This window comes from Balaenoptera borealis, assembly GCF_965194805.1.
Source record: "Balaenoptera borealis genome assembly, chromosome: 2".
Lineage (NCBI taxonomy): Eukaryota > Metazoa > Chordata > Mammalia > Artiodactyla > Balaenopteridae > Balaenoptera > Balaenoptera borealis.
Window position 1 is genome coordinate 183,809,865 of NC_138867.1, and position 21,827 is coordinate 183,831,691.

Below are 21,827 nucleotides of genomic sequence, written 5' to 3' on the forward strand. Positions count from 1 at the left end.
CCACTCGGTTCAAAGTTTTCTGGAACCTTCTTTATGTAGCAAAGAGGCAGCAGTTAAAATGTTTGCTGAGTGCCAGAAGCAACGTGAGACAAAGCAGAAACGGGAGAGGGAGTGGGCGCCTTCTCAACCTGCTTTCCAGACAGTGGCCCTCATCAGCCCCGCCCTGCACCCTGTGAAATTCTAATCCCACTGATATTCTGTGCACGTTTATCTACTTGGGACACTCTGGGGGGCCACAAACTGCTGTGACATCTAAGATTTCTTTGCCACTTGGGGACATGTCCCAATGCCAGGCCCTCCCACCAGGAAGACAGAAATGACAACCAGCAGGTGCAGGTAAGGAGACACATGATTTACTCTGATGGTCCGGTGGGAACATCCACGGGCACGGGAGGGTGGGCAGGGGAGCCCCCCCCTCCAGCCCCGCCACCTTTCCAACCTGGCTGGTGACCTGAGTGGCACAGTGGTTATGGCGTTTGGTCGTGGTTCTGCATTTAAGAGGAGCTACACGCGACCGGGTGGTTTCCTGCAGTCTTTCCAGGACACCGGGAGTGGGATCCCGGCAACTTCAGGAAGGACCGAGGCCCAGGTCGCGTTAATTGCACTTGTTGGGTGTTGGTGTCGGGTGGCGGCCCCGTCTCCCCGCGAGCGTCCCAGACACCCAGAGGTACTCAGAGCTGGTGTGGTCCAGGTGGGCAGGACCGCCACGGCGAAAGGCCACGGAGGATGCTGTGCGCGGGTGGGGCGCGAGTGGGCGGGGCCCCCAAGCTTCTGCGGGGAGACAGTGCTGGGATTTGGTCCCGGAGCCACGGAGGGCCACGCTGACAAAGGGTTTCGATATGAAGCTGGCAGGCGTGTGAAGCAAGGCCAAGTCCGGCTAAACATTCGGCGAAACTCAAAGGTCCCAAACCGGGGGAGAGGCATTCCCTGGCAGAATCGTACTGCTACTCACGACGAAAAGGGGACATTTTTCTAGAGGGGAGGGGGATCACTCCTTGTAGGTAAAAAACTTTTTTCTTTCGGTAACATCTCATGGTGGTCGTAAATGCAACTAGACGAATTCAATCTTTTATGCGACATGAAGGGGCCCCAGGACACCTGGGATGTGGGTGTGGGCTCGGGAAGCCGGCACAGGAGCCTAAGGGTCCCGGAGGAACTGCGGGACGGAAGTGGCCGGGGGGAAGGATGCGGGGAGGACGGAAGCCGAGCACTCGTACCACTCGGAACCAGGCCTGGGCCGCAGTGGGGGGCACTGCGGGGTCTCAGCCTTGCTGACGGGGGCCTGGCCACCCACGGCCGAGCAGGCGGGCTGGTGCAAGAGACGGACCCGAGTGGGGCCAGCCTCCGGGCAGGTGCAAGCGGTTTGCAAACGAAGTGGGTTTTCCCGGTTGCTCATAACACATGGAATCACAGAGTTCAAGTTCTATCTATCTCCCCTGTGCTGGCCGAGGAGACTGGGGCTCAGGGAGGTTCAGACCCACGGGTGCTGCCACCTTGGGATCGGAGAGAGGACGCAGCCCAGACAGCACAGAATTTGCTGGGCTAGAAAACACCGGTCCCTGTTCTGGAGACGTGGCCCTCAAGTAGGACTGTCCCCCGGATGTGGACTCGGTGACAACGGGGCCGAGGGGCTCTCAGTGGCACATCCGTGCGGTCATTTCTTTCTGTTAAGAACAAGCAGGACATCAGGAAATCACACAGGAAATCGGGAGACGCAGTCTCATGGGGGCCCTCAGGCCTCACTTAAAGCAAATCTTACGAAATACAGAGCAGACGGCAGCGCGTCTCAGGCTGGGGCGCAGACTCTTTCTGTGAAGGGTCCCACAGTCCCTGTGTCCAGAAAGAGCTAACTCTAAGCATCAGTGCGGGACAAATGACCATGCGATTAGGGCACTGAGTTAAACAAAAGTGAGCTGATCACAAAACTGCACACGATGATTTTTAGTATTTGGTGAGATTCACATAAAAGGAACTGTGGTAAAGCGGCATTCACCTCCACAAGGGTGCACAACCCCACTTCTAATTCCAGAACATTCCACTACCCCAGAGGAAAACCCCAACCCCACTAAGCATGCACACTGTAATTTTAACTCTGGAAAAATGTTTACTGATAGGCAGAGCCTGCAAGGGAATATACAAAAATGAGAAAGTTCTGTGAAGGTGTTTTCAGAGATTTTTTAAAGTTGTAAAAGAATAGGGGCTGGGGCTTCCCTGGTGGTGCAGTGGCTAAGAACCCACCTGCCAATGCAGGGGACACGGGTTCGAGCCCTGGGCCGGGAAGATCCCACATGCCGCGGAGCAACTAAGCCCGTGCGCCACAACTACTGAGCCCGCATGTTGTAACTACTGAAGCCCGCGCGCCTAGAGCCTGTGCTCCGCAACAAGAGAAGCTACCGCAATGAGAAGCCCGTGCACCGCAACGAAGAGTAGCCCCCGCTCACTGCAACTAGAGAAAGCCCTCACGCAGCAACGAAGACCCAACACAGCCAAAAATAAATAAATAAATAAAATAAATTTAAAAATAAAAGAAATAAATAAAGTGGGTTAGTGGTTGCAGGGGCTGGGGAGGAGGATGGGGGTGACTGCTGATGGGGACGGGGCTTCTTTTGGGGTGGTGGAAGGAAGGTTCTGGAACTGGATAGAGGTGGTGGTTGCCCAACCCTGTGAATGTGCTAAACACCACTGAATCGTCGACTTTAATGATGGCTAATTTTACGTTATGCAAATTTTACCTCAATTAAAACGAAAAAAATCCTTGTTCTCAGCAGGCAGGGGACGGGGGTGGGTGGAGGAGGTGTAGGTGGGGACAGGCACCCAGAGGCCCATCTGTTTCTCCCACAGGGAAGCGGGGGCAGCTGCAGGCAGGAGCCCCTCTGGGCTGCGCGACGGGGTGACCCGCCCACCCGCGCCCCGATGGGCGTGCAGCCCCAGGATAGGGGGCACTCGCCTCCCCACGACGCCCCGACCCGCTCACCAGCGGCTCCAGCTCCTTGGTGTCGATGAGGCCAAACTCCGTGACGAAGTAGTAGAAGTGCTTATAGCAGGTGTTGACGTGTGCCTCGGAGCCCAGCTGCGCGATGCGGTCGAAGTGGTGGATGTAGACGTGCACGAACACGCGGAAGAGCCGCGACAGGATCTTCTTCACCACCTGCAGGAAGTTCTTGGGGAACGGCGTGCCTGCAGAGGCGGCAGGGGCAGCTCAGCTAGGACACGCCCCCAGCTGCAGGCGCGAACCCCTCTCTGCAGGACCCCAGGCCTGGGAAGCCCACTTCTCGGCTCCCTAACAGTGCCTGGGGGCGGGGCGGGGCGGGGCGCCGGCAGATAGAGCGCCAGCACTGCAGCCCCCTTGCGGCCCAGCGCCCGCTGGACGTGTCCCGCACCCCTCGCCCCGCCCCACCCCGGTCTGGCCAGCTGTGGACACGCCATCCCGCTTCCGGTGGCTCACAGGCTTCTGTGTGTGTCTGTCTCCAGTTACGTTTATTTTTCGTAATAGAACTGGAGAACCCATAAAAACCTATGTTTTGGCCTTTGACATTTTTCACTTAATACACTTCTCTCTCTCCAGCGTATGTGTCATGACATCACTTAAATCTGAATGTACATATCCTAACTTAATTGCATGCATACACTATATTGCACTTTCTTGTCCAATTACTGAATTTAATACGTTTTATTTCTATTTTCTCAAGTGTATTTATTATTTATTTATTTTGGCCGCGCTGGGTCTTTGCTGTGGCACACTGGCTGTAGAGCGCTTGGGCTCAGTAGTCGCAGCACGTGGGCTTAGCTGCGGCACGTGGGATCTTAGTTCCCTGACCAGGGATCGAACCCGGGCCCCCTGCACTGGGAGCGTGGCGTCTCAGCCACTGTGCCACCAGGAAGCCACTCTGTTTTCTAAATCGCGGTGACACACACGTACTGTGGGACTGGCGGACCCAGCCCTCCTCTGGCATTAGTCTGCACCCCCCATGTGCTCGCCCGCTCCCACCTCGTGTCCTCTTCGTCCCACAGGGCAGAGGCCACGCATTCGCTCCACCTAACCGGTACTACCAGGGGGCTGCCCAGGACCAGGGTGGACCGGCCCCAGTCCTTCAAGAGAGGGGCTCCCGAGCTGGCAGCCCAGGGGGAGGAGCACAAAGGTGCCACCAAGCGCAAGGAAAGCCACGGTGCCCCAGGCACGCGCTTGCGGAAGATGGAGAGGTCAGCTGCTGGACGGTGCTGTGCTTCACAGCCCTGTGGTCAGCGAGCAAAGGCCCCAGAGACGTGCGGGCAAGTGCCGGAGATCCGTGCGCAGGGTGGCGTCGCGGGATGGCGTCTGCAGTGAGACGGGGAACAGCCCGGCCCAAGTGGGAGGTGGAAGATGAGCCCACGCGGCGGCTCACGCCAGGGAAAGGTCCCAGGCCTGTGGAGGCACGAGGCAAACGGGAAAGACGCTCCCATGAATGTGCGCCTTCCCAGCTCCCGTCCTGCTCCCTCCTGCGTGTCCCAGTGGGTGTGACAGCTGATGGGACTGGTATTCCATCAGCCGGAAGCGCCTGTGAACGTCTGTTACAGGTGGACAGGGTCCAGCGGCTCCAGGGATCTACCTCTGCGGAAGGTTCGTTCAGCATCAACGAGGCCTTTGGGTTCTCTCCCTCCATCCGACTGGAGAAAAAAGGCTAAACAAAAGTAATGCTCGGGGCTTCCCTGGTGGCGCAGTGGTTAAGAATCTGCCTGTCAATGCAGGGGACACGGGTTCGAGCCCTGGTCTGGGAGGATCCCACATGCCGCGGAGCAACTAAACCCGTGAGCCACAACTACTGAGCCTGCACTCCGCAACAGGAGAGGCCGTGACAGTGAGAGGCCCGCGCACCGCGATTAAGAGTGGCGCCCGCTCGCTGCAACTGGAGAAAGCCCTCGCACAGAAACGAAGACCCAACACAGCCAAAAATAAATAAATAAATAAATAAATAAATTTATTAAAAAAAAAATGCTCCACCCTCGAGAGACGACCACATTCACGGGGCATCTCAGGAGCACACGCCGTCTTGAAGACCTGTGAAAGCCACTTGGTGGGACAGCGGTCTCCAGGGCATGGGGATCCCCATAAGGGAAGTCCCCTAACAGTGTCAGGAAGTCAGAGAGAGTGCAGAGCCCATGGCAAGCAGAGGAAGGTGAGCACAGGGTGTGGCTGGCACCAGCCACACGGGGTCCTGGGCCCAACGAGGCTAAGGCCCTGCCCTGCCCCCTCTCCTGGGAGAGGGATGCCAGGAGTCACCGAGGTCAACCTGGGCCATCCTGGGTGGAGGGGGAGTGGCAGCTCCGTAGAAGGGCCTAGAAACAGAAGATTCTGGGACTGCATTGCCCACACCTGCCACGATGCCCTCACACAGGGGTCACAAATCCAGCCCACCGCCCACTTCTGTAAATAAAGTTTTATTGGAACGCAGGCCCACTCCTTATGCACCCTTGTCTGTTTATATATCGTCCATGACAGCTTTCAGGCTACACAGCAGATCCGCGTAGCTGAGACAGACCATCTCGAGGGAAAAACCGGAAAGATTTACTGTCTGACCCTTTACGGGAAAAGTCTGTGAAAGAACTTTTCTTTTACGGGAAAGATCCTGGGTCTAAGCTCAAGAGCGTGGGCAGGTGGCTTTGGGGCCTAAGTGGATGCTCAGGTGTGAGTGGAACCAGCACGGGAGGTAGGATGAACTTTGGAGCTGCCCTTTCTTTGCCCGGCCACAAATTTCACCTTGAGGAGCGCGGCAGGCTCTGAGCAGCACCACAGACGAGCAAAGGGAAGCATTCCAGTCTGCGTGCCTGGCTGGGGGGTCGAACCAAGGCGAGGGGTGAAGCTGGCCCCAGGGTCCGTGGACAGGGCTGGAAGGTGTGGCCTGGGCCAGGTGGCCCGAGGAAGGTGGCAGCAGCCACAGAACCCACTGCGGCCGTGTGGCAGAGTCTCTGACCCCTGCTGGGCAGCTGAGTGATGTCTGCCAAGTTCATTTCTCTCGCCCTTCTAGTGCTTTCCTCTTTGGTAGGATTACTAGAACTTGCTTCCGTGGGCGAGGCGCTGACTAGAGGCCCTCAGGGTCTGAGTTCTAGGATGTGGACCGCTCAGGAGCTGAGGAGGCTTCAGGGGGTCCCAGCAAGGCAGGGACTCAGGATGACAGGGAGCATGTGTAGACCTGGACCGGCAACCTGATGGGGGACTGCCCAGGAATCTCTATTTTGAGAAAGTGATGATTCCCGGATGGCCTTTTCCCAGATGAGTCCCTGAAAACCCCGCCAGAGTCAGCCTGGTTCACTGTACCGACGGCGGGCGAGAAACTTAACGAGGCACAGAGCACGCCAGCGGCCAAGAGCTGGGCCCGAGGCCTGCACACTGGCCGGTTTGCCAGGAAGCCGTGTCGCCCCGGGTGAACATTGAGAACGACATCTACCATCGCCCGCAGCTGCCAGGACAAGTTACCACCTGCTCAGTGGCTCAGAACAACTCATACGGGTTCTCTCACAGCTCCTGAGGCCAGAGTCCACATGGCGCCCTGGGCCGAAGTGCAGGTGTGGGCAGGGATGGGTCCTCCGGGGGCTCCAGGGAGAACCTGTTCCTGCCTTTTCTGGGCTCACAATCCCTTCCTCCTCCCGTTGCTTCACTGTCTTCTGCTCTCCTGGGTGTCTAGTCTCCCTCTGTCTCCCTCTTGTTAGGACCCTTGTGATGACATTTAGGGCTCACCCAGATAATCCAGAATAATCTCTCCATCTCAAGATCCTTAACTTGAAGCAAAATGTAGTCCCTCCACACATGGGAGCATCACTCAGCCATGAAAAGGAGGAAAGTCCTGACACTCGCTACCATGTGGATGGACCCTGAGAACACGATGCTCAGTGAGAGAAGCCAGACGCAGAAGGACACACAGTGTGTGATTCCATTGATGGGAAACGTCCAAAACAGGCAAACCCAGAGACAGAGTGGGTTCCTGGTTGTCAGGGGCTGGGGAGGGGGTAGGGAGTGACTGCTGACGGGGACGGGGTTCTTTTAGGGTGATGGGTTTATTTATTTTTATTATTATTTTTTAAATTTTTGGCCACACTATGCAGCATGTGGGAGCTTAGTTCCCCGACCAGGGATCGAACGCGCACCCCCTGCATTGCAAGGCGGAGTCTTAACCGCTGGACCACCAGGGGAGTCCCAGGGCGATGGGTTTAGATAGAGCTGATAGCTGCACGACGCTGTAACTGTCCTAAAATGACATCAAACGGTGCACTTTAAGTGGGTGGGTTTTACGGTGTGTGGATTCCATCCTGATAAAGCTGTTATGAAAAGAACATGAAAGCGCAGAGACTCACCGACATTGGTGGGGAAGACGTCCTCGTTGTTGATCTGCACCTCGATCCAGTCCATGAGCAGGTCCATGTACCGGGGGGCCGACAGCGCCGTGGGCCGCCGGAACCTGTGCTCGTCCTGCCAGCGGTACTCGTACTTGGGGCCGCCTGACATGACGGGGCAGGAGCGCTCGGTGCAGCCGTCGCTGATGGTGCCGTAGATGAGGTTGACGCGGTTGAAGAAGTCCACCACGTGCACGGCCACCCAGTCGTTGAGCTCCTCGCCGGTGGGCAGCTGCACGGCCAGCTTCAGGTCTAGCCCCGCATTCAGCGACGCCTGTGCCTTCTTGTGCAGCTCGAAGCGCTGGGTGCCCGGCTCGAACTTGCGCTTGGGCCGGAAGGTCTTGTCCTTGTTGAAGACCTGCTTCAGGAAGGGGTTGGACATCTCCGCCGCGCACTCAGGACGCCCCCTGCGAGGCCTCCACGGGGAGGGCCGGGCGGGACGCTCACGATGGGAAGGTCACCGGGTCCCTGGGTCTCCCCCAGACCTGGAACACACAAAGAGGAGGCACTGTCACCCTGCTCAGAAGCCTGTTCTGGAAGCACCGGCGGGCAGACTGGGGACACTCCCGGGACTTGTGGTTTTGAGTTTCACCAAAAGGGCGCACAGCACTGCCCCAGGCACATCCCCCTGCCTCAGAGCAGAAGACACTGAGCCGGGCCCTGCAGCATCCTCTCTGCGCCCAGAGGCTTTCGGTAAAGCGGAGAGACCGCTAGCTCCCACACGCTGGCTGAGGGCGGCCCCCGCAGGTGAGGTGGTCTCTTCGTCTCCACGAAGAGACGTCCACAGCCCTGGGACTTGCGAATGGACCTTATTTGGAAGAAGAGACTTTGCAGTCTTTGCAGATGTGATTGGGTTAAGGATCTTGGGATGCCCTCTTCCCGGATTATCCCCGTGGGCCCTAAATCCAATGATGAGTGTCCCTATAAGAGAAGACAGACACCCAGGGAAAGGCCATGTGATAATGGACGCAGAGACGGGGTGATGCATCTACAGGCCAGGGGACACCAAGGACTGCCAGCACCATTAGAGTCGGGAGAGAGGCCTGGGACAGATGCCCCCTCAGAGCCCCAGGCCGAACCGGCCCCGCCCACACCCATCTGGGGCTTCTGGCCTCCGGGACTGGGAGGGGGTACACTCCTGCTGCCTCTCTGATCCTCCCTGTGTCTTGTGTCCCAATCTCGTCACTGGATTGGGGGCCGCCGTGACCCATCGCGACCTCATCTCTCCATCGTGACATCTGCACAGACTCCATTTCCAAGGGGTGGATATGAATCTGGGGGGACACTATCCACCCCAGTGCACTAAGTAAAGATGCCTCTACGAGTCGTCTGGTCTCGTGACTGACGCCGCCCGTTTTGGGGCACGAGGCCCCGGTACAGGGGCAGCAGCTGCCATGGCCCTGCCGTGATGCCCGGTCCCCCCTCCGGCTCCTCCCGAGCCTTTGCTCTGCGTCGTCTCCTCTGTTACAAACCCCACCTCAGAGGGCACGAAAGGATGAGATCGAGCACAAGGAGCCCAGGTCGGGCTCACGCTCGGGACTGGTCACGCGCCATCCCCGCCCCCACTGCTGCTACGATGACAGCGCTGGCCCGCCGCCCCGGCTCTCCATCTCCGGCCCGGGGATGCGCTTTCCCGGGAGTGCGGACGTGGCCGGCACGGGGGTGTCTCGGGCGCTCACCCAGGAGCAGCCGCAGAAGGGGAAGTCGGCCTAGAGGGAGAGCGGAAGCAGAGCCTCTGCACCGCCCAGGCTGGGCTCCACCGCACGCACCCGTGCACCCCCATATGATGCACACCCCACTTATCTGTGACGTTTTAGTAAATCCCTCAGGAGTTGGTTTCTGGGCCCTGGGACCATCAGCCTTGTCCGGTGGCCCGCCCTCCAGACTAGCACACTGTGTGGCAAACTGCCACAAACTGAGGGGCTTCGAACAGCCCTCTTTCATTATCAGAAAGTTCTGGATGTCCCACATCTGAGCCGGGCCTGATGTGTCTTTGAGCAGGGACCCTGTCACCCCCCAGGCCCAGGGCGGCCCTGCAGAGAGGACGTCAACGTCACCAGGACGGCCTCAGTGACAGAGAAGCCGTTCCAGGTGGGCAGGCCCGAGGCCGGCAGGTCTGGTCACCCCGGCCTTGGAGGACCCGTGTCCGCGGGTCCAGGCGGAGCGACCGGGAGGGGTAGGACCTCAGCAGACGGTTAGTAAGAGCTGAGGCACGACCCACCACGGCCTGTAGGCCAGCGTCTCCTGCAGGCTCAGCCCTTCCACAGCTCGGAGGTCTGGAAACCCACGCAGGCCTAGGGCTCCTGGCCTGGCCTTCAGCAGCTGCCTCTAGAATGTGAGCCTCTGGGTTAATTCCGGAGGCTGGATAGGTGATGTCTAGGGCGCAAACCAGGGTTCTAGCCAGGGCGGTCCTGCCCCCAGGGCAGCAGAGCCAGGAGCGATGCAGACTCTAAGTTATGAGAATTTACAAAGCAAAACGTTGCCCTGGCCTAAAGGGAGATGGCGCTCAAGCTGAGCCTTGAGAGCAGATCCTTCTGGAGCCCAGGGGTGGGGAGGGTGGGGCCCGATGGAAGGGGGGCAGAGGAGACCCCAGCGTCTCTCCCCTTAGGGCGGGAGTGACCGTGACCCTACCTCCTCCTGTGTCCTCAGCGTGTCCACAGGGCCTGCTCACAGAGGGCTCAAAAAGTATCCAATGTGAAAGCATGGAGGAGGCCTCCCTGCCCTGGTTAGGGGAGAGGGCGTGGTCAGCAGGATAAGGGCCCCAGGGACACCCCCGTCCTGGTCCTGGGCCCCGAGGACGTGTCACCTCAAATGGCAGAGGGGACTTTGCAGACAGAATTAAGTTGAGGCCCCTGAGACGGGGATGACCCTGGATTCCCCGGTGGGCCCAGCATCATCACAGGGTCCTTATAAGAGGGAGGTGGGAGGGTCAGAGGCAGAGAGACGGGAGATGCTGCGCTGCTGGCTGTGAGGATGCAGGAGGGGCCGCGAGCCAGGGATGCGGCGCCTCTAGAAGCTGGAAAAGGCGGGAACCGCTGCTCCCCTGGAGCCTCCGGAAGGACCAGCCCTGCCCACGCCTGGATTTAGCCCCGTGAGGCCCGAGTCAGACTCCTGACCTCCAGAACCGTGAGATAATAAATCTGTGTGGTTTTGGGCTACAAAGTCTGTGGTGACTTATTACAGCAGTCTTAGGAAACTCAGACAGAGGCTACGCAGATAATCCTAATGAGCGCTGGGCAAAATAACTTGCAGTTGATGTAACTGGGTCACTCAGGCCCTGGTAACATGTGGGCCTGGGATCTTCTGTTCTCCCCGCTGGCAGGCGAAGCCCGCTCATACTTCTGGGCCCCGCTGGACACTACGGGTGTGGGAAGGTCAACTCAAGGCAGCATGAACTGTGCAAAACACAGGAGCTGAGCATCCGGGGATGGAGCCAGATGGACGGGAGGAGCTCCAGTGAAGAGCGGAGGGACCCACCTCCCCCCACGAGGATGGCCGTAAGCTAAAGACAATCAACAGGGCTGGTGAGGACGTGGAGCAGTCGGAACCCTCCTGCACTGCTGGTGGGAACGTAAAGTGGGGCCACCGCTGTTGAAAACAGCCTGGCAGTTACCAAAACATAGTTAAATCTCACCCAGCGATTCTCTCCTGGGTGCCCACCCAAGAGAAGTGACAACACATGTCCACACAAAAACCTGTGCATGTGCCCAGCAGCATGGTTCACAACAGCCAAAAGGTAGAGACACCCAAATGCCCAGCAACGGGCGCACTGATCCACACACGGGAACATCACTCCGTCGTGAAAAGGGGTGAATCCCTGACACTCGCCACCACGTGCATGGACCCTGAGGACACGATGCTCAGTGAGAGAAGCCAAACACAGAAGGACCCACGGTGTGTGATTCCACTGATGGGAAACGTCCAGAACAGGCCAATCCACAGACACAGAGAGTGGGTTCCTGGTTGTCAGGGGCTGGGGGAGGGGATGGGGAGTGACTGCTGTTGACGATGGGGCTTCTTCTGAGGTGATGGAATGTTCTGGAACTAGACAGAGACGGTGGCTGCAAACGTTGTGAATGTACTGAAAACGCTGGAATGCACACGGGAGACAGGTGGAAAGTCCGGTATGTGAGTGACAGTCAGTAAAGTTGCCATTTTTAAAGCAGGGCGCGGGGGACAAGCCGAGCAAGTGCGGGCTGAGCCGCTACCCCAGGCACCGCTACCCCGGGCACCATAAAGAACTCAAGCAGTTTCCCTCTCAGCTCAAACTGAGGTCAGCGCTACCTGTAAAATCTGTTTACCGTGAAAGGTAACAACACAAGCACGGAAAACTACATGGGGTAAAAGGTGCAGTCACTGATGTGTCACAGAGTGAACACTCGCTGCGTAAGGAGCCCCCTGGCGACGCAGCTAGAGGCCACCTGTGCTCTGGAGCAAGGAGGCCCCGTGCCTCGTCCACAGACCAGAAGTGCCTTCACTTCCTTCCCCAAAGCCATCATCACTTCCTGCCACCTTGGTTAACACCCAGCGAGGCATTCACAGTAACCCTCAGAACAAAAGAGAACCCCCACTTTAGAGACTGAGGCCCAGACCTAGCACTGCTGCTATCAGGGCCGGCCCGGGCAGCATCCCTGCCCCCACCCCCTCGATGCCAGGAGCTCCGCCCAGTCCTGAAGACCACAGATGTCCCCAGACATGGCCCAGTGTCCCCTGGGGGCAGGACCACCCTAGGTGAGAACCACTGGGTTAGAAGATGGTGACTCAGCCCCACTAGTTAATGATTAGTAAATCAGTGCTAAGTCACGCAGCTGGCAGCGGGGGGGAGTCGACTCCGCACCTTGGACCGTGGGGGTGAAGCCGTGGCTCCTTCTGCCCGGCCACCCGCCTCCACAGCCCCACCCCTCCGCTATTCGAGCTTCTGCCCGTCTCATCCCAAACCCAGGGCCAAGTGCCCTCTGGGCCGGGGCTGCTCCCGCACCAGGTGCCTCTGCAATGCCTGCAGGCCGGCTGGGTGCTTCCGGCTCCGACTCTCCCTGGTTTTGGCGGTGCAGGCACAGCCCCAGGTGCCCAGGGCCTGGAGGGCAGGAAGGTGGTGCGTCCGAGAAGGGAATGCATTTGAGTACAGGGTGCAGCCACAAACGCCCCACCTGCCCGCTTCTCTCCCGACGTGGAGGACCTCAGACCCCGCAGGAGGCACTGATTAAAAGAGGCCACCTGCCCCGACCCTCTGTTGCAGAGACTGACCGTGTCCCCTGCGCTGGGCAGCCGGGACCTCTCTACGCGAGGGCATGGGCGCTGGACGCGTCGCGTGGGGACCCTGCGGCCCCACCTGTGACTGCAAACTTCCCAGGGGGCCGTGAACCTGCCCAGGTGATTCATCTGCAAACCAGCCACTCTCAGGCCACTTGGCTGCAGGTCAAGGGACAGTGACCCTGTGCGGACCCACTAGCGACTCAAGCCATCCTGCCCCGTGCCCACCACCTGCCAGCGGCACAGACCGATTTCAGCTTCCAAACACCCTTCGGCCCGGGCTGAGCGCAGCCCCACTTTGGTCGCGAGAAGACGGAGCGGGGTGCTCCGTGTTGTCCAGCCGGGGTGGGGCGGCGGGGGTCGGGGGGGAGAGCTGGGCCAGACCGGCCGCTGAGCCCTGGCAGCTGCTTCTGTGCACCCCCCCGCCCAGGTTCCTTATCCACCCTGCAGCCGGCCTTCTAGCCCTCACGGAAACCACAGTGTCAAGAGAAACGCAGCCCGCTAGTGTCCCACTGCTGCCTTCTATTGATTCTGAGGCCTCTCTGCGGACAGGTTTGGGAGTCTAACTCCCCACGATGTCACCTGGGGACGCATGACCTGTCAGACAGGTGCGTCTGCGGGGTGGAGAGGAGGGCCTCGGGGAGGGGGCGGGGGCGACCCCGCGGCTCTATCCACAGCCCGTCATGCCGTGGGCTGACCCAAGCCAGGACAGTTCTGCAAGACAGGGCGGGGCAGCGGAAGGGGCTTGGAAGGTTCCTGCCTGCCCTTCTGTCTCCTCAGAAAGTGGGAGGGTTTTTTTCTAAGTGGAAGCAATGATTTTCTGAAAAACTTCCTGGATGGGCAAAGGTCCCATCAAAAGCAAAGAGCTTTCTATCAGAAACACATGCTCCCGCGGCCGCGGGGTGGCCGGCCACCGGAAGTGCCTTTTCCTCGAGAAGTGCTGCCGCAGGCCAGGGCGCCCGGGAGTTGCTGCCCACCACCGCCCCGCCGTCCCGGGTACCGTCTCTGGGGCCGTTTTGTCTTGGTCCTTCTCAGAACACCTCCAAGGACGGCGGGGCCGGGGGGTAGGCAGGACAGGCTTCTCGGAATTCAGCGCCAAGGGCTCCCCTGGTTCTTCCTGCAGACGAGATGCGTATGGCACTCAAACTCTGAGAGTGACAAAAGTTAAGATGACAAAGCTCGCCTCCCCAGCACACACGCACCCCCGTTTTCTTCTAAGAACAAAATGAAACAGTTCCTGTAAGCAACTGCCGCACCTTGGCCCGGCGGCCACTTCCTTCCGGTGCTTCCACATCTTGCCCGGCCACCGCCGCCATGGGGACAGGCCCCAAGCTCGGAGGTCCCGCACGTTTTCGGTTGGTGTGTAAGCCCTGGTCCCTGGCCTGGAAGGCTGAGTGTCTGGCTGGAAGATGCTCACGGCCCAGGATCTGTCCTGTTAAAGATGGCTGCGCTCCAGAGCTGTCTTCCATCAACTAAATGTTTATATTTAAATACTGCAACTGCAGCCTGGGTGGCGAGGCGGCCCGCCATCCTGTGGGACACACACGAAAGCCAGGTGCTTTAGCGGGTTCTGTATATTCCAGCCCTCCTGATCATCCTTTTTTTTTTTTTTTTTTTTTACAAAAGCCAATTGAGATATAATTCACACAGCTATAAACTCCACCCTTTAAAAGCATACAATTCAATGGCTTTTAGAAAAATCATGGAGTATGCAACCATCACCACTATCTAATTCCAGAACATTCTCATCACCCCACAAAGAAACCCCGTGCCCATAAGCAGTCACTTCCTATCCCCCTTTATGGGCTAAATCACATTCCCAAGCCCCAAAAGACATGTTGAAGTCTTAACCCCCCAAACCTGTGAAGGGACCCTGTTTGGAAGTGGGGTCGTTGCATATGCAGTTAAGTTAAGATGAGGTCACACTGGAGGACGGTGGGCCCTAGGCCAGTGACTGTTGTCCTTATAAAAAGAGGGAGATCTGGACACAGACACCGGGAGACAGCCATGTGAGGGAAGCAGAGATCGGGTGATGCGTCTATAAGCCCTACAAGCCAAGGAATGAGTAGGATGGCCGGCCGCACCAGAAGCCGGGAGAGAGGCAGGAAGGACCCTCCCTGGGGCCTCTGAGAGCCCTGAGCCCACAGCAGATGAGAGCTGGCCTGGGATCTAAACCTGGCTGTCCCCACGTCCACGGCCTTCACTCCACCCAGACGGAGAGGGGCTGCTGGGTGCACACAGCCCAGCGCCACGATTCTCCTCCGAACCTCCTTCCTCAGTCTCAGTTCCCCATGGGGGCAAACGCGATTTTCTGTTCAACAGAATGGTGTCACGGGGGGTGGGGGGGGGACAGAAAGGAGAGAAACGCGAGGGGAGGTCGTGGGCGGTGTGTCTGTGTAGGAGCCACACCTCTTCCTTCAGAGGACCCGGTCCGAGGCTGCAAGAGCCGTCACCGCGTGTTTAACTGACCCGAGTCCTGCGTGTCAGAAAGGGTAACGGACAAGAAACCGTGGCCCAATCTCCCGTCCACCACGAGCTCCCCTTCGCTGGCTGCCCAAACTTCCTCTCAACATCAGGGTCCTCGGGATCTGGACTGGCCTGTGCGCTGACCCAGTCTGTGGGGAGGGCGTCCACCAAGGACCGCACTCTCTCCAGGCGCCGGCAAGAGCTCCTGCCACGCTCCTGCCACGCTCAGCCGCAGCCGTGGGTCTCGAATGAGGCGACCCTACCCCCAGGGGCCACGGGGGACTTCTGTGGTTGTCACTATGGGGATGCTCCAGGCACCGAGTGGGTGGAGATCAGGGAGGCTGCTCCACACCCCACGGCACCCGGCACGGCCTCCCCAGAGAGTGACCCGGCCCCGGATGTCTTATTTGGGACTCAGGAGCCGCAGGAATGACCATCTCCTTCCCAGAACTCGGTTTCTGAAGTCGGATTCGCCTCTTTTGCTGCAGCAATCTGAACCTCGCAATTCCAGGAAGTCAAGAGCAGAGCTCACCAGCTGGGGCATGTCCAAAAGTTCCCAGAGTAAAAACCCAAGTTCCAAGCCGGCTGCCTGGGGAATTTTTGTTCAACCTCCATTTCGAGAAGCCCTGGATATGAGAGAGCAGCTCCCGGAATGATGGTTAATGGCTGACTTTTCCATGAACTCTGGCTGGCTTGGGAGTGTCCTCACACGTGAAACAGACTAGCTTAACCTTCTTAGGAATACAAATCATCTAGAGTCCTGGAACTGAAACAGCACTTCCAAGAACCCCCTCAGGGACAAAAATAACCACTTATGCTTTTGCTGAGAGACACAGGTGATCTTAGAACTCAGCCTGTCACAGCTATCTGAGGCACCTGGTGTGCGAATGCCACGGTCCAGATTTTCAAGATGATAGTTACTCTTCCTTTAGGGAGGTCCAAATAAAAAGCAAACTATCAAGCCACGAAGAGACACGAGGAACCGTAAACACCCACCACCAAGTGAACGAAGCCCGTCTGACAAGGCGACACTGCGATTCCAACTCTGTGACGCTGTGGAAAGGGCAGAGCAAAAAAGGACCAGTGGTTGTGGAAGGCAGTGGGGGTGGGGGCTAAGGGACACATGAACGGGGGGCACAGGGGGTTTTTAGGGAAGCGAAACTACTCCGTGTGATAAATGATGGGTACATGTCAGTACACATTGTCCAAACCCAGAGAGCATACAACACCAAGAGTGAACCCAGGGGCCTTCCCTGGTGGCACAGAGGTTAAGAATCCGCCTGCCAATGCGGGGCATACGGGTTCGAGCCCTGGTCTGGGAAGATCCCACATGCCGCGGAGCAGCTAAGCCTGTGCGCCACAACTACTGAGCCTGCGCTCTAGAGCCCACGAGCCACAACTACGGAAGCCTGCGTGCCACAACTATCGAAGCCTGCACGCCTAGAGCCCGTGCTCCACAACAAGAGAAGCCACCGCAATGAGAAGCCCGCGCACCGCAACAAAGAGTAGCCCCCGCTCGCCACAACTAGAGAAAGCCCGCACGCAGCAACGAAGACCCAATGCAGCCAAAAATTAAAAAAAAAAAAAAAAAAGAATAAATGCCATGGAACACATTGAAATATAATGTACACCACGTATGTAATTTTTAACCTTTCGGTAGCCACACTGAAAAGTAAAAAATGAAAAAAGTGACTTCAACATTGATAATATATACTATTTAACCCAAGAGCACCAAAACATCACTTCAACATCTAACAAACATAGAAAATATTAAGGAAATAATTTGCACACACTCCCCGCCCCACCCCCACCTTAACACACAGAGTCTCCGGAAACTGGTGCATATCTTACACGAATGGCGCATCCCATTTTGGACCAGCCACGTTTCAGGTGCTCATTAGCCATGCGGGGCCAGTGGCTGCTGCACTGGACAGCCCGGCTCCGGGGTGGTTTAAAAGGGGAAAACCCACCTGTCAGAGGACAGGAGCAATGGGATGGGTGCTGTCTGAGGTGGGCGCTGGATTCGGACCCCGGGGAGGGGAGAGGCTCTGGATCAGAGAAGGTTGAGGTTTGAGGTGAACAAACAAAGGGCGCCTCCGGAAGGGAGGGGAGAAACAGGGCGCCCCACGGTGCAGGCAGGGGCGGGGCAGCCAGGACTTCCACTTGCTCCACTCCATAATCAGTACAACAGACACTGACAGGCTACCATGAACTTGGGGTGGGGGGAGGTGGGTGGACGGGTGCTCAGGGCTTTGGGAGGCTGCAGCGCCCTGTCCTGACACTGGCCAGGGCCAGGATTCTTGGCATCACTCCGCGCTGAGTCTGTAAAATGGGCTGATAAAAGCCCCTGAACTTTATGTTGCGGGGAAGGAAGAACAAAGAAGCCGCCGGCGGGGGCCACTTGTAACAGAAGCAAGTCCAAAATCACGAAAGTGCCGACAGGCAGTGGGGGTGAAATATGCAAAGTGCTCGCGCATCACATACCAAAATTTATCCAAGTGTATGCTGTGAATGTGTGCAGTTCATTGCATGTCAGTTGAGCCTCTATAAAAGGTTAAAAAAAAAAAAAAAAAAAAAAAGATGCAAGGAGCAGAAAGCACATATGAGTAGACTGGAAGACTCTTACCCCAAAATGAGCAGTGAGTGGCTCTCTGGGTGGAAGCATCACTGGCAATTTATTTTCTGCTTTGTGACTCTCCGTCACAAAGAGAATCACCCCGATCACACACCCCCTTCCCTCCTCAGTGACATTTTGTAAAATACATGGGCCTTTAAAGCAAACGCAAGCCCTACAGCCAGTGCACAGACGTAGCGGTGGAGTCAGCCAGTGGGCAGTGCTGACACGCAAACACCTCCCACTGCTCACGGGTTCTGGGGACCGAGAAGCCTGCTTTCAGAGGGCGGGGTCCCGGTGTGCTGGGAGCCGTAAAATCCTGTGGACTTTCCATCCACACCAGGAGGTGGGGTCCTGGTTACTGACACGGCCAGGGGGTGACCCCAAAGTGACACATGTAACCCCTAATTCCACCAAGGGCCGCCACCGGCTCCCCTCCCCTCCACTACCGTTCACCCTCTCTGAGGGGCCCGGTCTCCCCGCCGCCCGCGGTCTCCTCTCCTGAGGGGCTCGGTCTCCCCAACGCCCGCGGTCGCCTCTCTGAGTACCCACCTGCCGCCTGCCGCCAGAAGAGTCGGGCCAAGCTCGCCGCTGAACCGCGTCCCCGGGCCGCTGGCCAGCGTAGCCTCGCCGCCAGGCCGGACAAACTCCGCGCACGACCACCCCACCCCCCGGCCGGATATACTTCCGCTCCGGGCCGAGGCCTCCCCGGCTTCCGGGGAGACCTGCGGGCGGAGCTTGCGCGTAGCGCGGGGCGGGGACTCGAACAGAGGCCAGCCTGGAAGGAGGAGCTTGCGCCGGCCGATGGCGCATGCGTGGAGCGAGGTCGCGGGCGGGGCCAACAGAGAGGTGGAGCCTCCCCGGGAGTGGCGGCTCGTGGGCGGGGCCTGAAAAAGGAACCGGCTTCCTCAGTTGTCCGTTGCGGGGGCGGGGCCTAAGCCGGGGGCGGGGTGTGGGTGGGGGGCGCGGCCCGGGCCCGAGAGGGCGTCGTTGGTTGGTGCCCGGCTGGGGGTGTGGCAGGAGATACCGTTGGTTGGTGCGCGGTGGAGGGGCGTGGCGCGGGAGGCGCCGTCGGTTGGCCGGCGGCGGGCGGGGGCGGGCCATGGCACTGCTGCTGTGCCTGGCTCTGACAGCGGCGCTGGCCCGTGGCTGCTTGCACTGCCACGGCAACTTCTCGGAGAAGTTCTCCTTCTACCGCCATCACGTGAACCTCAAGTCCTGGTGGGTGGGCGACATCCCCGTGTCGGGCTCGCTGCTCACTGACTGGAGCCAGGACACAATGAAGGAGCTGCATCTGGCCATCCCCGCGGAGATCAGTGAGTGCGGGGCCGCGATCGGGAGCGCCCCCGGCCCAGCCAGGCCCCGGCCCGCTCACACGCCTCCTCCTGCCGTCCCCAGCCCGGGAGAAGCTGAACCAAGTGGCGAACGTCGTGTACCAGAGGATGGATCAACTGTACAAGGGGAAGATGTATTTCCCTGGTAAGGGGGCGACCGCCGTGCACGGGGGACTGAGGCAGAGCCCACCCGCCCCAGGACACCTCAGGTCCGCCCGCCGACTGTGCGTGACCTCCCCCCTCTTGCCTTCCCGCCATCAGGGTATTTTCCCAACGAGCTGCGAGCTATCTTCCGGGAGCAGGTGCACCTCATCCAGAATGCCATCATCGAAAGTGAGCAAATGAGGGCTGGGGGAGAGAGAGGGTGCTGCTGCCCAGGGCCTGAGGACCCAGGGCCACGCGAGTATTTCAGTCTCCTTCCAGGCCTGGGGTCCTGGCCAGGTCGTGGTGAGGCTGGAGTAATGTGAACAGGGCGTCTGGCCTGGTGCAGCCAGGTGTCAGAACTCAGAAAGGGCAGAAACGGGGGAGAAGGGCCATACCCTGAGAGGGGCCCTTTTCATCCAGTGGGCACCAACAGGAGGCCTTGAAGGATAAATCCCACCCGTCCCTGCTACCTCCCCCCAACGGGTCCCTGGAGGCCTCAGAGTCTTGCGGCCGCCCTCCCCCGTGCTTTGCCCCATCCCAGGCTGGGGCCCACCTAAGTGACCAACGGACAGGCCCTGAGCCTTGGGCAGCCTGGGAGGGGGAGAGAGCGGGGGACAGGCCAGGCCTGCTAAGAAGGCGCCGGCTGTGCTCTCGTCCCCCCACAGGCCGCATCGACTGTCAGCGTCACTGCGGTGAGTGAGCCTCTGTCCGGGTTGTGGGGTGTGGTGGCAGTGGCGGCAGCTCGGGGCCCCAGAGGCTGAGGGTGAAGGGAGGGTGCGGCCGCCTCTGGTGTGTTACAGGCATCTTCCAGTACGAGACCATCTCCTGCACCAACTGCACGAACTCGCACGTCGTCTGCTTTGGCTACAACTGCGAGTAGGGCTCAGATGCGGGCGGCCCCCTGCCCCTGGGGTCCGAGGCTCTCCCTGGAGGGTCCCCTCATCACCCGGGCAGGGGATGGAAGCCCCCCACCTGGCCCCTGAATGTGGGCTGCGCCCCCTCCACACCCCGTGTCCCCGCAGGTCGTCGGCAGAGTGGGAGACAGCAGTGCAGGGCCTCCTCCAGCACATGTGAGTCAGGGCAGCTGGGCTCGGGGAGGAGAGACCCCCGATCAAGGCCGCTTGGCCCTGACTCCAGTCTTGCTGTCATTGTAGAAATAACTGGAGCAAGTAAGTAGTTCCCGCTCCCCAAAGGCAGTGTGCGTGTGCGTCCTCGTGGGTGAGTATGTGCTGGGGCAGCCACAGAAGGCAGCACCTGCCCCTGGTGTGGCGGGCCCAGCCTCTACCTCCCAGGGTCTCTGAGCTCGGCTGGCACGAGGAGCACATCCTGGTTAAGGGGTCCCCAGAGTCTGGTCCTACCCCTGCCCCAGGCCAGTGGCAGGCTGTGGTCGGAGCTGGGGAGGGCGCCCCCTGGTGGAGGCGTGCCCCAGTGGAGGTGCCTCAGGGCCACAGGCACAACCTCAGCCCCAAAGCTCGGAGCTAACTGGGGCCTGTTGTGTCTTTCAGACAGGACACCAACACAAGGTAAGGCCCCCCCCCCCAGGCCCGTCCTCCTGGAGCAGGCGGGGGTATGTGGCGTGGGGTTGTCCCAGTCAGTGGGGGAGGGCAGGGGTGTTGGATGGGGTGGGCGCAGCCGGGCAGGACTCCCTCTCTGCACCTGGGACATGTGGACATCACGTCTGCAACCCCGCCCATGCCATCACTCCATGAATAAACATGAGCTCCTCCTCCTCCTCGCCTGGACACACAGAACCACTCCAGCCTTGTGAGTGACCCAGTGGGGGTAAGCCGCAGGGACATGGGTGAACTCCAGGGGCAGGAGTTGTGCCTAAGCCAGAGATCAGAACCCCATGCCCCCCCCACTCATTGCTGCCTTTTCAGCCCTAGTCGTGGGAGTGTAGGGCGTGACCCCACTGCTGTCCTAGGGATGTGAGAACACGCAAGGCCTCCGAGTTCAGCTTGAGGGTCTGTCTGCAGCCCTGTCACATGCCCAGCTGGGAGGAGGGGCCCAGGTCCCCAGCAAAAACCCACCAGGGAGAGCAAGGTGCGGGAGGGGAGGAAGGACCGGGGGCACCCACGTCTCCTTGCAGCTTGTTATCACCAAGCTTCAGGTGTCTGGAGCCCCCGCACCTGGCCAACCTGACTCTGGAAAACGCCTCCGAGTGCCTGATGCAGCACTGAGGGCGGCCAGGCCCGCCAGACCCGCCCCCGCCACGGTCTGGCGCTGTGGAGCAGGCCTGCTGCTGCCTGGGTGCCCCACCCCCTTGGAGCCCAGGCTGGGCCGGGCCGGGGCTGGGAGGAGGGGAAGGGAGGTAGATGGGTTTGTACATAGCAGCGGGATCACAGCTGTTTGACGGAATGATTAAATATCCCTGACATTTCTCATCCCGAAGTGGTCCTTGTTGGGGCTCCGGGCTGGGGCCCCAGGCGAGGTGCGACCTTGGCCTACAGGGCAGGGCTGCGGGGCTTCCCGGGTGCAAACGGCAACTAGCCTTCAGGGCAGGTGGTTCTCTTGATGACATGAAAGGAGGCTGGTGAAAGCCAGGGCCAGCATCGGTGCATCTTGGGGCTCCTACCACATCGGCTGCATCTCAGCCGAGGCACGGGAACTGCTGTGCCCACCGCTTGGCTTCTTGGTTTTGAGGAAACACCCCA

General features: G+C 59.3%; 2 protein-coding genes across 9 annotated transcripts; one reads left to right on the top strand and one right to left on the bottom strand.

Annotated features, from left to right (window-relative positions):
* Positions 1-331: 331 nt before the first annotated feature.
* On the bottom strand, positions 332-18,400 carry MOB3A (MOB kinase activator 3A). Of its 6 annotated transcripts, XM_082381840.1 has the most exons (6): positions 18,248-18,391; positions 17,566-17,625; positions 13,616-13,732; positions 7,327-7,850; positions 2,975-3,177; positions 332-1,664 (listed from the first exon to the last, which is right to left on the bottom strand). In XM_082381840.1, the coding sequence occupies exons 4-6, from the start codon at positions 7,745-7,747 to the stop codon at positions 1,635-1,637; spliced, it is 654 nt and encodes a 217-aa protein (XP_082237966.1). In that variant the 5' UTR covers positions 7,748-7,850; positions 13,616-13,732; positions 17,566-17,625; positions 18,248-18,391; the 3' UTR covers positions 332-1,634. The 6 variants fall into 6 exon arrangements, with proteins under 6 accessions (XP_082237966.1, XP_082237964.1, XP_082237969.1 ...); XM_082381838.1 differs by lacking the exon at positions 17,566-17,625 and having other exon boundaries at positions 18,248-18,398; XM_082381843.1 differs by lacking the exon at positions 13,616-13,732.
* A 101-nt stretch (positions 18,401-18,501) lies between these two features.
* On the top strand, positions 18,502-21,553 carry IZUMO4 (IZUMO family member 4). Of its 3 annotated transcripts, XM_082381818.1 has the most exons (9): positions 18,767-19,011; positions 19,094-19,174; positions 19,291-19,362; positions 19,839-19,865; positions 19,974-20,049; positions 20,196-20,243; positions 20,328-20,342; positions 20,679-20,696; positions 21,263-21,553. In XM_082381818.1, the coding sequence occupies exons 1-9, from the start codon at positions 18,798-18,800 to the stop codon at positions 21,351-21,353; spliced, it is 642 nt and encodes a 213-aa protein (XP_082237944.1). In that variant the 5' UTR covers positions 18,767-18,797; the 3' UTR covers positions 21,354-21,553. The 3 variants fall into 3 exon arrangements, 2 of the variants coding, with proteins under 2 accessions (XP_082237943.1, XP_082237944.1); XR_014241768.1 differs by lacking the exon at positions 21,263-21,553 and having other exon boundaries at positions 18,502-19,011; positions 20,196-20,342; positions 20,679-20,693; XM_082381817.1 differs by lacking the exon at positions 21,263-21,553 and having other exon boundaries at positions 18,502-19,011; positions 20,328-20,694.
* The last annotated feature ends 274 nt before the right edge of the window (positions 21,554-21,827 follow it).